The 16,135-nt window shown below is 32.7% G+C and overlaps 2 protein-coding genes across 2 annotated transcripts; one reads left to right on the top strand and one right to left on the bottom strand.

Annotated features, from left to right (window-relative positions):
• The first annotated feature begins 1,539 nt into the window (after positions 1 to 1,539).
• LOC143581675 (PIGF/3-ketodihydrosphingosine reductase fusion protein-like) lies at positions 1,540 to 3,087 on the top strand. Its single transcript, XM_077064407.1, has 8 exons — positions 1,540 to 1,722; positions 1,824 to 1,889; positions 1,999 to 2,041; positions 2,132 to 2,186; positions 2,317 to 2,365; positions 2,450 to 2,517; positions 2,657 to 2,765; positions 2,842 to 3,087. Exons 1-8 carry the CDS (start codon positions 1,540 to 1,542, stop codon positions 2,953 to 2,955), a joined length of 687 nt encoding a protein of 228 aa, XP_076920522.1. The 3' UTR covers positions 2,956 to 3,087.
• A 1,414-nt stretch (positions 3,088 to 4,501) lies between these two features.
• LOC143581688 (uncharacterized) lies at positions 4,502 to 7,693 on the bottom strand. The gene is made up of 6 exons (XM_077064415.1): positions 7,592 to 7,693; positions 6,954 to 7,214; positions 6,710 to 6,883; positions 6,489 to 6,595; positions 5,089 to 5,402; positions 4,502 to 5,019 (listed from the first exon to the last, which is right to left on the bottom strand). The coding sequence occupies exons 1-6, from the start codon at positions 7,661 to 7,663 to the stop codon at positions 4,517 to 4,519; spliced, it is 1,431 nt and encodes a 476-aa protein (XP_076920530.1). The 5' UTR covers positions 7,664 to 7,693; the 3' UTR covers positions 4,502 to 4,516.
• Between the last annotated feature and the right edge of the window lie 8,442 nt (positions 7,694 to 16,135).

The raw sequence follows: 16,135 nt of genomic DNA, 5'->3' as shown, positions 1-16,135 counted from the left end.
CCTAATCACGGCATACTAAAGACGATTATGCCAGTCTTGTTTATTGTGGTTGAACTTTGTTAAATTTTACTCTTTTTGGGATGTTTTATCGATTTATTTTTGTTTTGTTATTGGTTTATTTACATTACGAGTAAAGAAGAATATGCTACATTTAAACTTTGCAATGCAGTTTTTTTTATAGGATACTCGAAACCTGATTAACCCAACCCGAAAAAACCCGAACCCGAATTACTCAAACCCGAAGAAACCGTGAGAGATTTGGGTTGGATTTTGGGTCTGGATTTAAAACATTGAAACCCGAAAAACTAACCCGAAGAACACCCCGATAAAGAACCCAGAAGCAGAGTTTTTTTTTTTGTTTCAAACCGAACCAATCCTTTTCCGCTTAAAAACCGGTTTCAAAACTGAACCGGTATAAACAGAAGGTGGCTTGAAATAAAATGAATTGGGCCAGAAAACCGTAGACTTTTGGTGGGCTTTGATTCATATCAAAATAACCCAAATGGAACAAAAATATGCTTTCCGGTAAACTCAGGTCGTCTTCTTCACCACCGTTCTCCAGGTTTGGTTTTCTTTGTTTTTAATTTCATTTCTGTTTCTCGTGGTTTAATACTTGTGTGATCTATATTTCTTGTTTGATTTCTTGCACCTCATATATAATTTTTGCCGCTAATTTTGCCTATTAATATTGGGATTCCACCATTGTTGAGCATGAAACTTGATTTCAAAATCCATCTTTTATGTATAGAATTCTTCTTATTATTCAGTTTTGAACATGGGTATTGGTTGGTTAATTACGGATTTTTTTTTTAGAATTATTTTAACAAATGTCCGTAGCACACCAACTGTTCGATGAAATGCTTCAACCAGATTTGTGCTTGATGAAATACTTTGTAATCAGTTAATACCAGTGGTGTTCATGGTTCGGTTTAGAACCGTCCAAACCGGTCATCCATTTGGTTCTCAGTCGGCCAGATTTATAATTCCCAAACTGTAACGAACGGTTTGATTTATGGTTTTAATAATATCAAACCGTTTAAAACCGGACCTGACCGTTAGATTAAAGTTGGATGAGGTGTTGCTTTATTCGTATATTATTTTACTTGTCATCCATAATTATCTGCTTCAACTTGTTTCAATTCTTTTTCTTGTTAGATGCTATAGTTGTAGCAAATGTTACATTTTGAATTAAAATTAGAGTTACAGTAAACTGATTATTTTTCTTGTTATATATAAGTTGTCATAATATAGTTGTTATAATTAGTAGATGCGACCAATATGCTAAATTTATTTTTGGTCTAGACATATTATGATGAAGATGGGTGATAAGGGTGTATGACTTAATTGAACCAAATGTTTGTTTATGGTGTTGTTAAGATGAGTTATTGTGTGACAAGCGTGAAAGTAATTTGGTTTTCTATAAGAATTATTCATTTTATCTATATAAAACTATATATCTGAACCCTCAGTGTCCGTCACGATCTGGAATGTTGTTCCAGATTCCGGCTACACCGATAGCAACCTCAGATCGAAGCTGATATGAAGACTAATAAACAGGAGGATGGCAGCATCACTGGAGCAGTCGTTGTGGTGCAAAATCCATCACTGTCGATAGTACTTGTATCTCATTTCATTTGCGGAATTGGATTAGCTGCGTCGTTTTGGCTAGCAATAAATGTCAGTTTGATCCAGAATCCAGTTGAAACCCTCCGTTTACTATCGGTAATCACTAATTACTCATCTTCTCTTTTCTGATGTGAAAACTGTTATAAGGTCAAATAAATCACATTATTTAACAACAGCGTTTGAATTTGTTCTTGTAGCTGATTGAGGTTCCAGTTGTGATTCTGGTATACAGTTTCTTTCGGAAAGATAAGAATCAGAGTTCGGTAATTCATCATTTTTGTAATTTTCATTATAATTGGTTTATCATAATTCATATGTATAATTGATTATGTATAGTTAACTTATGTTATTTTTATAAATGTTACATTGCAGTACTTGAAGGCTGTAGTTAGAGGTTTATTTGGGCTTCCACTTGGTTAGTCTTTATTTATAATTGTTTACATTTATAGCAACATTGTGATCATCTCTTGATATATATAGGCACTTGTGTATTTTTAATTTTCAGGGGCTGTTGTCAATGCGCTTGGAGCTATTGCTTTAGGGGCACCTGTTGGAACTCAGTATGCACTTCTAAGTATTTGACAGTTTGGACACTAACATTAGCATATTATAATAGTATGGAAAATAAAAACACATTTGTATGAGCACATGCAATATTTAGCTGATATATGTTTGTTTTTACTGATGCAGGTATTTTCTAACAACCCTCAACTGGTCTCTTCTGATGTCCGCATTTACTGTGAATATAAAACTATTTAATTTGCTTTCCATTTTAGTTGTGTTTTTTAAATTTAACACTTATATTTTGTAAATCTGTTTATAGTTTGTCCCTGCAGCTTCTGTTTATGGCTCATCTTGGGCTGATTGGCACCGTATATTTGCACATACAAAGTAAGTTCTTGATGACTTCATTCTGGCACGATTAAAATTAACATGGCATATAAGTATTTAAATGCTCATTTACCAAAGTAATAGTATATTCAATAGTTTTGCTCAATATCTATATTTATGTGGATGCTTTAACTTGCAGGCTGATTGGATTTATTGATTATATGATCGGTATGCCTGCATATGGTGCGGTAATTGGAGGTTGGTTTGGGGCCTGGCCCATGCCACTTGACTGGGAAAGGACGTGGCAGGTACCGTTTCATTAAAAATTTGAAACTTAGGATAGGTTACATTATAGTTTACTTTACCTTATTGGTTGTTTTACAGGAATGGCCAATTTGCGTAACTTATGGAGCTATTATTGGGTACTTGGTAGGAATGTTGGCTTCTTTCGGTTTTGTGGTCCATCATGTCTCAAGGCAACATGTGAAGGGAGATTGATTGGTACAAAGTTGTGTTAAGAAATCGTTGTGGTTGAGGTTGTTGTATGAATCCTTGTTGAAATGGGAAAAGTTAGAAACAGAATACTAGGGATCCACAAGATATGCTTGATTTTTTTTTTCAATGTATTATGGTGTTCAAAGTTCTTCCATTTGGCAATTTTCCATTTATTGTTATTGTCATGTTAATGTTGTCAAAATTAGGGAAAAGGTTCTTAAACAAGCAGACAGAGACTAAAAGGAAAGCGTAGTGTTTAGAAATTGGATTGCTGATAAACGTATACTTAGGTACCTTAAAGCATGTCATTACTCCTCGTTGACTGTTTGTAGGTCTTAAAGTATCGCTTATTGATGCTTATGAGGGTTCACATTGGGTTGTTTGAGACTTTGAGTAGATGATCGACAATGTAACACCGACTATTGTGTCGTTTTTGAACCAACCTCATTTGTTGGATTTCTAAGAAAAAACAATTGTACACTAACACTGATGTGGATCATCATGCTCTCGCTCATACTGATGCTGAGATTCAATAGTGTCCTGCTCTTCGGGTTTATGTTTATCTTCTTGAGTCCACCTACTATGTGGTCATCTTGTTTAATTTATTATCATCATACAAAAGCCCGAAATTGTTGACATTTTATTTGCGATATGGACATGTAACTATAAACGCATATGTTGAACACAAAATGCTGTGTTAATTGATATGCTGATAAACATGCTTTAGGACCCATACATGATGATGAAGATCCACAAAAACCTTAAACTTCACATCCATATATTTATATTTTAATCTTTGTGCTTGCCTTTTAGAAGGCTAAAACTATAAACGACCCACACAGTTCTGCTTTTCCAGCCAGATATAGCACCAAACGGATAAAATTACTCCTATAATTTGTTTTTTTTCTTTCAACATCTATTTCCTATAGGTCTTTTGCATCACATATAAAAGAAGCGTCAACATGACACAGCCCATCTTAAACCTGAATTGGCCCATTTGTATGAACTGATGGGACCCAAATGAACTCACCAGTGGCGGACCCAAGAATTATTTTTATAGAGGGCGACATTGGGACTTAACACTAATTTTAAGGGGGGGTGCGGGGGATCGGGCTTTTCACATGCAAATAACACTAAAAAAACTTCTAAAGTGCGCCCCCCCCCCCCCCCCCCCCCCAAAGTTAACACATAGGTCCGCCACTGGAACTCATAAGTCATAAGCAAACAAAAACTACCTAATTCAATCCGTTTCTTAATAAATGAGCAGTAACATCTTAAAGCCCTCAAATCCCTGAAAAGCATCACTTATCTACACATAATCATAACATTTACAAATAAAAAGCTACATCTGTGCATATGTATTCTTTCATTCTAACTAAACCCATCTCAGCGTCTCAATACAAGCCATAGAAGAATAAGTTTAATGGTCTAGACTTCACGTTTTGTTCAAGTAGGCCTCAACATTGTTTTTGCATTCAACCGAAAACCTTAAAATTTTGACCAAAAAAGTCAGTTTCAAAAGTTTTAATGACTTGATTGGACAAAGTAAGTTGACTCTTAATGTCTAAAGGTTGAAGAAGAACCGGGGTAGAGACGCTATCCTAGGAAGATTCAGCAACAACTCCCCAACAGAATCGTTCCTTGGAATGCCAGGTGCCGTCTTATTACCATCTGCCTCCAAAGGATCTTCCGGAGCCTTGCTTCCGGCTGCATCTTCTTCCAGAACCTGGCTTACAGTTTCAGTTTTTAAATCATTAGCTGATGTGGGGTCTGTCTGTAACAGACAGCAAAGTGAGTTGACTCGTGACATTATGGATTTCTCATCAGAAGTCGACGAGTACTGAGAATCGTTAAATAAGCATCGACTAATATCTTCCAGAATATGTAAGCTTGCTTGTTCTTCGTTAGAAAGAGGATGTTGGTCACCGGGTGTTCGGTTTTTTGTGATTCTGTTTTCAATATGATTCACCAAATCACTCATTGACATAGAAGAGTGTAGCCCCGGCACTAGACCCTTTAATTCTTTAATCTCCCCTGTTTTCTCCTCGCTTGCTGATGTGTCCATCACTGTATGTATAATTAACTAATAGTGAATGAGATGCATACATAACTCACAAAAACAGTAACCATGTTTACCTGAGCTAGGTGAAGGTGTTTCACGAAGGAAGTCTGAGGGTCCTCCAGAAGGATCATGGAACTCACTTCTAGAGGAAGAAGACTGGCCACCTGATGATGTGGTGCCACGTAAGTCAACATTGGTGGGTCCCTCGCTACTTAGAGTATGTTCAATGGATTCGTTTGGATCGCCAAACACTGATCTTTTTTCAAAGTATGGGGATTCCAATGCTAACTCTATTTGCTGACTCAGAAAATTAAGACGAGGGTCACACTGAATGAGCTTTTCAAAGTGCTTGCCTAATAAACCCTGCGGACATTGTAGAATATGGCACCTGCAGAAAAACAATAATGCAGCCTATTTTAATTGCAGATTTTATATGGGTAAATAGTTAAATTTATGCTTAGTATACCATAAAAGCCAATTGCTACAATAAATAGAAAGTAATGAAAAAATGTATGTATTATATTCATGTAGATTTCGCCAGGAACATAATAATTCAATGCAATAAAACGGTAGGTATACTCAGAACCAACTACAAAGAAAAGTGGGATCGAGTGACCCCACAAAAATTTTCTTAAAAGATATTATTATTAAAGGTAAATTTATAAAATTGATTTAGCCTAGATCCAGATGTGACTATTTTTAAGTTAAGTGACCCGACTTGAAACGATTGCAACAATAAACTATTGAGCTGTTTAAAAATATCAATATACGAAGTGTGAGGGAATTACAGTACTACTTGAACGTATGCATTAAAGTATTCTACATTACATACAATATGTATTTGACTTGAGTACAAATTACACATTTTACAATACTATTTATTTTCCCGAAAAACAATTTGCAAAAATTACTTGTATCTAGGAAACTATAAAATTATTTCTCACGCTAAAATAGTCAACTTCAAATTGATTTTATATTTATGGAACATGACACTTTTCAAAAACTATATAATATCATCGCATAAATCAATAATTGAGAAATTCAATCAAAAGAATCAAATAATGAAACACGCTTTGACAGGATACTCGATGAAGTTAACTTTACTGCATGATCAAAAGTAATATTAATATTAATCCTCCAAATGTTATCGCAATGTGTAAATTTATCTTGTTTTGAGTGAGATCCTCGTCATATTTCAAGAATCTTTCGCGAAGTACTGAGTTTTATAGTTGCCTTTTACTACACATGCTTAAAAAGGTAAAACACATAGTATACACACCAAGTGTTGAACCACTAAGCTTACAAGCCCGGTCATACACCAGTAAGCACACACTCTCCAACTTTTACAAATAAACGATACGTACAATAGAACATCACTTAGTAGTGGGGAGATAGGCTTATATTTGAGATATACTATATTGATTAGAAGCGTTGAGTAAAACATATCACAATAATATGATGATATAACATGTACCTGTGCAGGCTAGCCTGTCCACCTGTAAAGTCTGACGTTGCTTGCCATAATGTGTGCTTTCTAGGCTGAGGATTTGTTTCTCTAAAGAAAAGAGGCTGCCTATTTAGCTGCACAAAAAAACACAAAATATATTATAATATTAATATTGTTGATACTGATACGATAACGGAATGAAGATAATAAAGCAATCAATACTTATAGAACACAACAATAAAGATTACCACTATATCTAGTGTTCCGGGGCCATCATCTGGGTAAGTTGCCTTCAGAGCGGTAATGTCAGACCACTGAATCTCAATCTTATTCTTGAGGCCACCATCAAGAACTTCCCATACAAGCTTATGCTTTGCAAAGTAACACTTTGCCACCAGATCCCCTTCATGTTTAGACGTATACTACAAAAACCATACAAGTTAGACGTATCCAATTTGTAAACCACCAAAGAAACAGAAGAAAACATATTACCTCCCAGGTACCTATCTTAAGGAGCGATGCAGGGAAATTCGAAGCCTTGAGTTTATCAGTAGTAGCAGTCGCCGTTTTGTGGTCTTTCGTAGCATGCACTACAGCTTTAGAAGAAGCATTTGATTCAGAAAGCCGCATTTGAATCAAATCCAAGAGTGACGGTGTTTTCCTCAAACGTAACCCTAACGGACTCGGCTCGTCTAATGGATTGAATTGCATCGGTGATAGAGAAGAAGAACCACTTACACCATAATCATGTTGCTGCTAAAACAAAACAAATAATTAATCATTAACATTTAACAACATTTATAGGAAAACCAATGTGACAAGCTCGTTTAATAATTATAAACAATGTCAGAGACGCAAATGCCCAAAATCCCCAAGTTATAAGCCCTAAATCTTCCAAATATATAAGTTAACATATATCACATCAATCTATCAGTTTACAGTACTTATTTTGGATCTCCGGCTACAATTTTTTTTAACCTAATTCATAAACGATAACACACAGACAAAACCTATCGATTAATCAGTAGATCGCTAACGGTGATTAATATTACAAACGCATAGAGATCCAGTGTATTGTACAATCATTCAATACAAAATAATTGTAAAAAAAATGAGTAGAGATTAAATACCTTAGATCGCTTATTAGGAGGATCGTGGTGATGAGCAGAATCCTCGATAATCTCTCTCTTCACCGGCGACATCTGGAAGACTGTTTAGGGCTTGTTTCGATAATTGGGATATTGAGCTACAAGGAACTGAGTCGAGTTGACCCGGTGGTGAGTACACCCTTCAAACCATATGGTCCAAAGATGGCGTGTTTTACGTTAGGTCGATTCCTTTTCTTTTCTTTTTTTTTCCTAAAATGCGGCTTGTTTTAGTTTGATTCAATTGCAAAAAGTTACAATTTACAAATTACCTAAATCTGCTAAAACCGACGGTTCGGCAGTTTCTCACGCGTTACGAAGGTGAGCAACGTACGTTAGTAAAAGATATCAGGTATCTGGATTTGATGTGTAACTCAAAAGAATATGTCAATTGTTGTCGTGTAGTTTTAATTTGATATGTCTTTTATTGAGGAGCTATAACCAACTGTGAAGATTGTTGTATCTCGAATTTTAGGTATAAGTATTGTGCAGTTGGTAATTTTGATGTGAATGGAAGATGTTCATTTTGATGCATTAGAGTGAGTTGTGTTCGTCACAAGTGAAAATGGTTGAATGTGTTGTAAAACACAGTTAAGAGTTGTAAGTGTTAAAAGGCTAACTTGGAGACAATTATTTCAAATGACTAACTTGGAAAGCGTGACAAAAATGATAACTCAAATCAGATGTAAGCGTGATTATTGTAGAAGATGTCGTGTACTGGTTAGGATTAAAAGAGTCTGTCGATGTATGGGTGTGTTGCAGGAGTGAATGAGAACTAAGGAGAGTAATGAGAGAGAGAGAGAGAGAGAGAGAGAGGGAGAGAAGGAAACAAGTTTTTCCAACAAAATTAAAGTTAAAAGTCAAGTCATCAGCTGTGATATTCGTCAATTTCGGGTCTTGTTTGTATTCGTTTTTGTATTTGTTTATTATGTAAACCGACCCGATTTGTAAACCGAAGCTTATGTTATAATCAAAATGATGGATTTATGTTACAATATTGTTTCACACTTGTTGGGTCTTGAAAACATCATATTTTTATTGTTATTTATTTATTTATTTATTTATTATTTTTTCTTTCTTTTTTTTGTTGTTTTGTGTTTTTGTCTTGATCCATTTTGCATGAAAACTCTTGTGTCTCACCCTCATATTTGACCACCAACATTATCCTATATATACACCACCTTTCCTCTTCATTTTACCTTGCTACAACTCAAAAAAAAAAAAACTCTCTCAAACATCAAAGATTCAAGGTTATCTTCTTAAGTGTTCTTGAAGGTTTTTAGTCTTTCATCTTAATTAGTTTATGTAGCCTTATTAATATTTGTTTATGGTTGTGCAACATATATATAATATACACCCCTTGTTTACCTTTGGTAGTTACTTCTCCGATTCCGGTCGGTGAGGTTTCGGACCTCATAAGGCAAGGCTTCATGGAGAAATTCGTGTCCTTGATATATATACATCTATATAACTTGTTCATACATATTAATCTTGCTTATTTTAGTTTGTTGGTCATGTTTACAAGTTCCATGGTTATGGGTTTTAAAGAGTCTATGCTTCGGTTTAACCGTAAATAGCTCTAAACCGTAAACCAAACTTTATTACTAGTTTTGTTAAATAATTGTTTAAACATACTTATTGTTAGATCTAAGTTTCTAAAATCATTTTTACAAATTCTATGGTTATGGGTTTATAGAATCTTACCTCGGTCTTAACCCGAAACACAATCCGAACCGAAAACCGAACTTTTGTTTAAAGACTTATTGTTAACTTTTGGTTGTAAAACTTAAAGTATTTTTATTTGTACATTATTATACAAGTTCTTTAGTGTTTGGACATGTGGAAACCATCTATGAACTTGTTGTGAGATGGAAATCGAACCAAATCAATTCTTACTCACTTAAGATACACAAGTGTGTTTTTTTTTAGCCATCAAGACTTGTATACTTCTTTAAAAATAGTTACAAATTGATTTTTTTAATATTTTCTTAAGTACTTTGAAATGTTGGATCCAACTTGATCTCATAAGAAAGTTTGGACCTACAAAACCGAACACTCGCTTAACGTGCGTTGTTAGTTCTAAAACAATGGAACTACATACTTGGTTAAGTCTTATTAAATTTTATTGAGTTATCTCATAACATTCAATATTTTGAAAAGTTGACTTTGGGTTTGACCAATTATCAAGACCCGAACCGACAACCCGAACACTCAATAAAAAAAACCATTTTAGTATCTTTATTCCAAAGGGATTTGCATTCTTGCATTTTACCCACCTTATTACTTAACATAGGTTGAGTAAATATTAAGGTTAGATACTTTAACCTGGTTTCGAGCAAACTTACATTTTGAAAGGGTTATTATTATAAATTCTTAGATAGTTACATTTTAAAACCTTGAACTTTAATTATTTACATTTCTCAACATTTATTTTGTTTAAAGACCTTCAAGACAACCTTTCTAAATTCTAGACTTCTTTTCTTTTTAGGCATTGTGCGTTAAACTCGTCGTTCCGACAAATCTCCAAATTATCATCTTTCAAGTTTATTACTTGAAGGTTAGTACTTCATACACCATTTTCCATCTTTTATTTTGGGTGACATTTCAGACTTATTCAACAAAATGTTTTATATTTAAATCTTAAACCATAAACGTAGTTGTATACTTTACCTAAATAATTGCTCGATTTGGTGTTCTATGCTTATATGCCTATGTGTTTATCGCTTTTGGTTGGTGGAACTATAAAATCCTAGACTATTTGGCATCCCCTCATAGCAAGGTGTCGTTAACGTAATGCAATTAACGATAACTATAAAATCCTAGACTATTTGGCATCCCCTTATAGCTAGGTGTCGCTAATGTGTTTAGCGATATCTATTTATCCAAATTACCACTTTTTTTTATCGTTTCGTATGCAAGTTTTGTGGTTATCTTTATTATATACTAATATGATTAAACATATGAATTGCTCACCAACCTTTGTGTTGACAAACTTTATTTTATGAAATGCTGCAGGTTTGCATCTTGGTTGATTTATGATTGTGAAGGAAATTACATCAAAGACCTTAGGATATTAGTAAAAATGAACAATATCAAATTTGCCATATTTTGTGATATTTTGTTTATGATTATTTTATGGATAATTGTTATGTGACATTTTCGATGTTGTGAAATGAAATGAGTTTATTAAATACTGTCACTTTAATTAGTGTCATGTGCTTATGGACAATCGTTACACCTCGGCATGTTCCGCCGTCTTTGATCGGGGTGTGACATCAGCCTATCATCTTTATGTAAATAAACTTGTAAGTATTCTCTGGATCTAATATTTTATTCTTAGGAATTTTGATGGGTTTATTAAACCGTGAGTTAATTTCTATAAAATCTTTAGAGATTTTGTTTGTAAATGCGTTAAAAGCATCTCTTAAAATGAATTAAACATGTTAGAAATCATTCAATTTTAAAGATGAATAAGTTAGAACTTAGACATTGCGATTATCAATGTATTTTGAATTTTGTTGCCTAAATCTTGAAATAAAAAGGGATTACATTCTTTTTTTATTAAGAAACATCATGTTTACAAATTGTTGTAATTAATTTATCGTGATTATATGATCAAACTCAAGAAATTTTTATAAGTGTTTTGAGGGATTTTCACTTAATTTAAGCAAATTGTGCAACTGAAGACATGAAGGCTATGATTGAGACAAACGGGTGTTTGGGGCTTTGACTAGTATTTATTTTTTCTATCCAATTTGAGGATTTTAAGTTAAACATGTTTTATTCAATGTTATAAACAATGGTCTTTAAACCCGAAGTCTCAAAGAACTCAACAGGTGAATTTTGATGGAAAATACCCCTTAAAAACCATAACTGACTTACGATACCAATTTGTGTTTTAGTTAATCGAAACAGCTAATGTTAGACTCTAATGGCCAGCTTCACCTAACCAAATGAGTATTATATGTTTAAAGTGTGAGTTGAAAACAATACAAGTTTGGCTTCAAAATATTCAATCGATAAAAAATGTTAATTAAGTGGATGTTAACTTTATTTTATGAATTTATTGGTGGACAACTGAATTTCAATATCTTCTAGTTGTTAATCCATACTATATAATAAATAAAAGTTTTTCAATGTCACATGACATCACATAAGATGATTCTTACAAAATTTTCCCGCCTCTCTTTCTTATTAAATGCATTTCTCTTTCTTATCAATAATTTTATATTCAACTTTTTTTCTTTTAATATATTATTTTCTCTTTTTAATAATTATTTTTTTATTTAAAAAACTTAATACCAACATAAATATATTATTTAGTTTTATATAAATATAGTATATAAGTTATTAATATTAAGCTTTTATAAGTAACGATTTTTCACGTTGATTTAGATAAAATAATTAATTTCAAATTTCAACAAAGAAAAATTTTTCACTTTATGTTTGTTTTGAAATGAAGATAGCTAAGGCCGATCACTATAGATGGTTGATTTGTTTTTAAGACAACCTGGTTTAACGCATTATAAGTTATGTATTTCATTATCTAAGGTTGAAAGCAAAAAAAAAGTGAAACTACTAATTTTGTTATGGAGGTTAAATTGCAAATTTTGTATACAAAAAATTTCAGAGATTTACGAATTTTCAACAACTTTGTATTTTCGTATTATGTAATGAGTAATTTATTCAACCATATATTATATCTTTTGAACATATTTTTTGTATTTTACACTGTCTTATTATTTAAATAAATTTATTTATTATAACATGTGTTCTAAACGGTTTCTTAATGCCATATGTCATCACACATGAATGATCCTTACAAAAATTTCTCACCTCTTTCCCATATTAAATATATATTTCTTTTTTCTTATTAATAGTTTTATATTTTATTCTTTTTTTCTTTTTAATCTATTATTTTCTCTTTTTAATAATTATTTTCTGGTTTAAAAAATTTAACACAAACATAAATATATTATTTTGTTTTATACAAGTATACTATTAGTTATTAATATTAAGCTTTTATAAGAACGAATTTTCACGTTGATTTAGATTAAATAATTAATTTCAAATTTCAAAGAAGGAAATTTTCACTTTATGTTTGTTTTGAAATAGTGATTAATAAAAGTTAAGACCAATCGCTTTAGATAGTTTGTTTTTAAACAACCTGTTTTAACAGATGGTCAGTTATATGTGTTCCGTTACCTTGAGTTAAAAAAAACAAAGTGAAACTACTAATTTTAATATGATGGATAAATTTACAAATATTATACACAAAGAAACATTTAAATATTTACGAATTTTCAACCTTTTGTTTTTATATTGTGTGTTGTGTAATTTATTCTATTATATATTATATATTTATTATATATGTAACATATTTTTTATATTCCATATTATGTTATTATTTAAATAAATTTATTTATTTTAACCCGTGTTCTACACGGGTACCTAACCTAGTTGTTAATCAATGGTAGATAAAGAATGAAATTGGTTAATATAGTCAATGTGTAGTAGTATGAGCCTCCAAAACTTTCATATTGACATGACATATGGATAACTTTAAGAAGTCAACAAGTTTGAAAAGGAGATACATAAATAGAAGATCCTAAGGAGAAATGCGAGTTTACATAACTGTGAACTCGAATGTATGGGTTCAAACGTGTTTACTGTTTAGTATTAAGGTGTATACATACTTAGTGGTGTATACCTTGATCCAACTATACATACCCTAATAATCCAAACGCTTATCCATAAACTATCTTATGTATTAAATGGTTTTAATATATTTCATAGCATTTTAAATAGATGAAAATCATTTTAAGGGTTTGTATTAATCATCAGGATCATCATGGGATCTAGTTTCTATAACTTATAAATTCTCATGGTCTAGTTTCATAGATTCAAACCTTGCTTAAAAGGTGGGTTCGTTAATGAGTTCAAAACCTTATAATTGAAAATAATAAAATATTATTTGTCCTTAGACAGACTGCCATGTGTTCTTCTTGTGCATTAGGCAGGCCCGTCTAACTATTTGAATAGACCTGTCTTGCTTAAAAACGATTTTGAACACCAAGTAAACCATTTTCCTATTTTAAGCATACCAAAACCTTTGAAGCCAATTTAGATAGTTCTGACGTGCAATTTTTACATGGTTTTATGATCTATACAAGACCAAAGCTTTGTTGTCATGAAACTTATATGAAATCAAAACTTAGACATGGAAACTTCACCTTGAAGTAACTTAACTAAGTTATAGGCTTTCTATGAATTCTAATACTTTTAGATCTTGTAATCAGAACCTTCACGCTAGGTTTGAGTTCCCAAGAACAAGAACACATATGCAATGATATGTACGTTCACTAAGATCCAATTTATAGGCAAAGGAATTTGGATATGCTCACACACGTGCTTGACACATATTAGGGCTGGCAATTTAGACACGATACACAAATGCACGACACGAACATACACGACTTTAACATATATCATGTATGGGCTTAACAGGTTTTGTGTACTAAACAGATATGCATGAATCCACCTATCAATTTTCGTGTCTAAACAGGTAAAATACTCATTTACCTGTTAAATATCCGTTAGTACTTGATTAGATTTGTTTATAAATAAAAATATATGATAATATAATATGTTATATACCCCAAATAGTTAACACTAATTTTTTTTATATCAAACAATTGAACACGGAAAACATCATTCTAATCCAACATCAAGTAGACGATGCACAATCCTTCTCTGATTCTCTGTCACACCCCGACCAAATGCGGCGGAACATGCCAAGGTGTAACGATTGTCTATAAGCACATGACACTAATTAAAGTGACAGTATTAAATAAACTCATTTCATTTCACAACATCGAAAATGTCACATAACAGTTATCCATAAAATAACCATAAACAAGATATCACAAAATATGACAAATTTGATATTGTTCATTTTTACTAATATCCTAAGGTCTTTGATGTCGTTTTCTTCACAATCATAAATCAACCAAGATGCAAATCTGCAACATTTCATAAAATAAAGTTTGTCAACACAAAGGTTGGTGAGCAATTCATATGTTTAATCATATTAGTATACAATAAAGATAGCCACAAAACTTGCATACGAAACGATAAATAAAAGTGGTAATTTGGATAAATAGATATCGCTAAACACATTAGTGACACCTAGCTATAAGGGGATGCCAAATAGTCTAGGATTTTATAGTTATCGTTAATTGCATTACGTTAACGACACCTTGCTATGAGGGGATGCCAAATTGTCTAGGATTTTATAGTTCCACCAACCAAAAGCGATAAACACATAGGCATATAATCATAGAACATCAAATCGAGCAATTATTTAGGTAAAGTATACAACTACGTTTGTGGTTTAAGATTCAAATATAAAGCATTTTGTTGAATAAATATGAAATGTCACCCCCAAAATAAAAGATGGAAAATGGGGTATGAAGTACTCACCTTCAAGTAGTAAACTTGAAAGATGATAATTTGGAGATTTGTCGGAACGACGAGTTTAACGCACAATGCCTTCAAGAACACTTAAGAAGATAACCTTGAATCTTTGATGTTTGAGAGAGTTTTTTTTTTTTGAGTTGTAGCAAGGGAAAATGAAGAGGAAAGGTGGTGTATATATAGGGTAATGTTGGTGGTCAAATATGGGTGTGAGACACAAGAGTTTTCATGCAAAATGGATCAAGACAAAAACACAAAACAACAAAAAATAAATAAATAAATAAAAATAAAAATAAAAATAGGATGTTTTAAAGACCCAACAAGTGTGAAACAATATTGTAACATAAATCCATCATTTTGATTATAACATAAGCTTCGGTTTACAAATCGGGTCGGTTTACATAATAAACAAATACAAAAACGAATATAAACAAGACCCGAAATTGACGAATGTCACATTCTTCCTCTTTGGATCTCCAGAAGTCCAGTGGTTTCCCTCCACATCTCCTGTAGCTGTAGCCCTTCGATTCTCCGGTCTACCACTCCATGTCACCACATCTCTGATTCTCCCTCATTCTAGCCTCCTCGCAGTTGCAGGTTTGTGTTTCTAAACAACTCTTATCTTGTGTTATCGTGTATACCTGGTATTAACAGGTTCATGTTCGGGTTTGAGATACCAGTGCACAATAAGTTTTTGTGTCGTGTACAGGTACACATATTTCGTGTTCGTGTCTTATCGTGTACGCGTATACACAATATGTCAGCCCTAACACATATAGGTCATGTTGACAAAGTTTGTGTTGCTGAGTCACTGTTTAGACAGCCCATCACAAAATTGTAGGCAGATCAGACAGTCCATCTAATCCTCAAAGTTGCCACGTATGTCCAAACCCTAGCACTGACCATCTAAAATATATAACTCAGATTAGAGGTCCGTCTAATCCAAATTTCCGGTATTTATTTTTATTTTAACCCCCAAACTTATAACTTTGGTATGTTTACACTTTGGCTCCTCAACTTTAAAGTTGATATTTTGGGCATGGAATATTTAGA

Source organism: Bidens hawaiensis, unplaced genomic scaffold (assembly GCF_021521415.1).
Source record: "Bidens hawaiensis isolate Kalapana, Puna unplaced genomic scaffold, B.hawaiensis_p1.1 tig00031140_1, whole genome shotgun sequence".
In the NCBI taxonomy this organism is placed as follows: domain Eukaryota; kingdom Viridiplantae; phylum Streptophyta; class Magnoliopsida; order Asterales; family Asteraceae; genus Bidens; species Bidens hawaiensis.
This window is presented reverse-complemented; position numbering and strand designations above follow the sequence as displayed.

Bases quoted from the DNA above. Each gene is read 5' to 3' on its own strand.
- LOC143581688 (XM_077064415.1), bottom strand. From the start codon at position 7,663: ATGTCGCCGGTGAAGAGAGAGATTATCGAGGATTCTGCTCATCACCAC. The intron at 6,884-6,953 runs GTAATATGTTTT...TGGTTTTTGTAG, and splicing joins TTAAGATAGGTACCTGGGAG to TATACGTCTAAACATGAAGG. The intron at 5,020-5,088 runs GTAAACATGGTT...TTATACATACAG, and splicing joins AACACCTTCACCTAGCTCAG to TGATGGACACATCAGCAAGC.
- LOC143581675 (XM_077064407.1), top strand. From the start codon at position 1,540: ATGAAGACTAATAAACAGGAGGATGGCAGCATCACTGGAGCAGTCGTT. The intron at 1,723-1,823 runs GTAATCACTAAT...TTGTTCTTGTAG, and splicing joins AAACCCTCCGTTTACTATCG to CTGATTGAGGTTCCAGTTGT. The intron at 2,766-2,841 runs GTACCGTTTCAT...GTTGTTTTACAG, and splicing joins ACTGGGAAAGGACGTGGCAG to GAATGGCCAATTTGCGTAAC.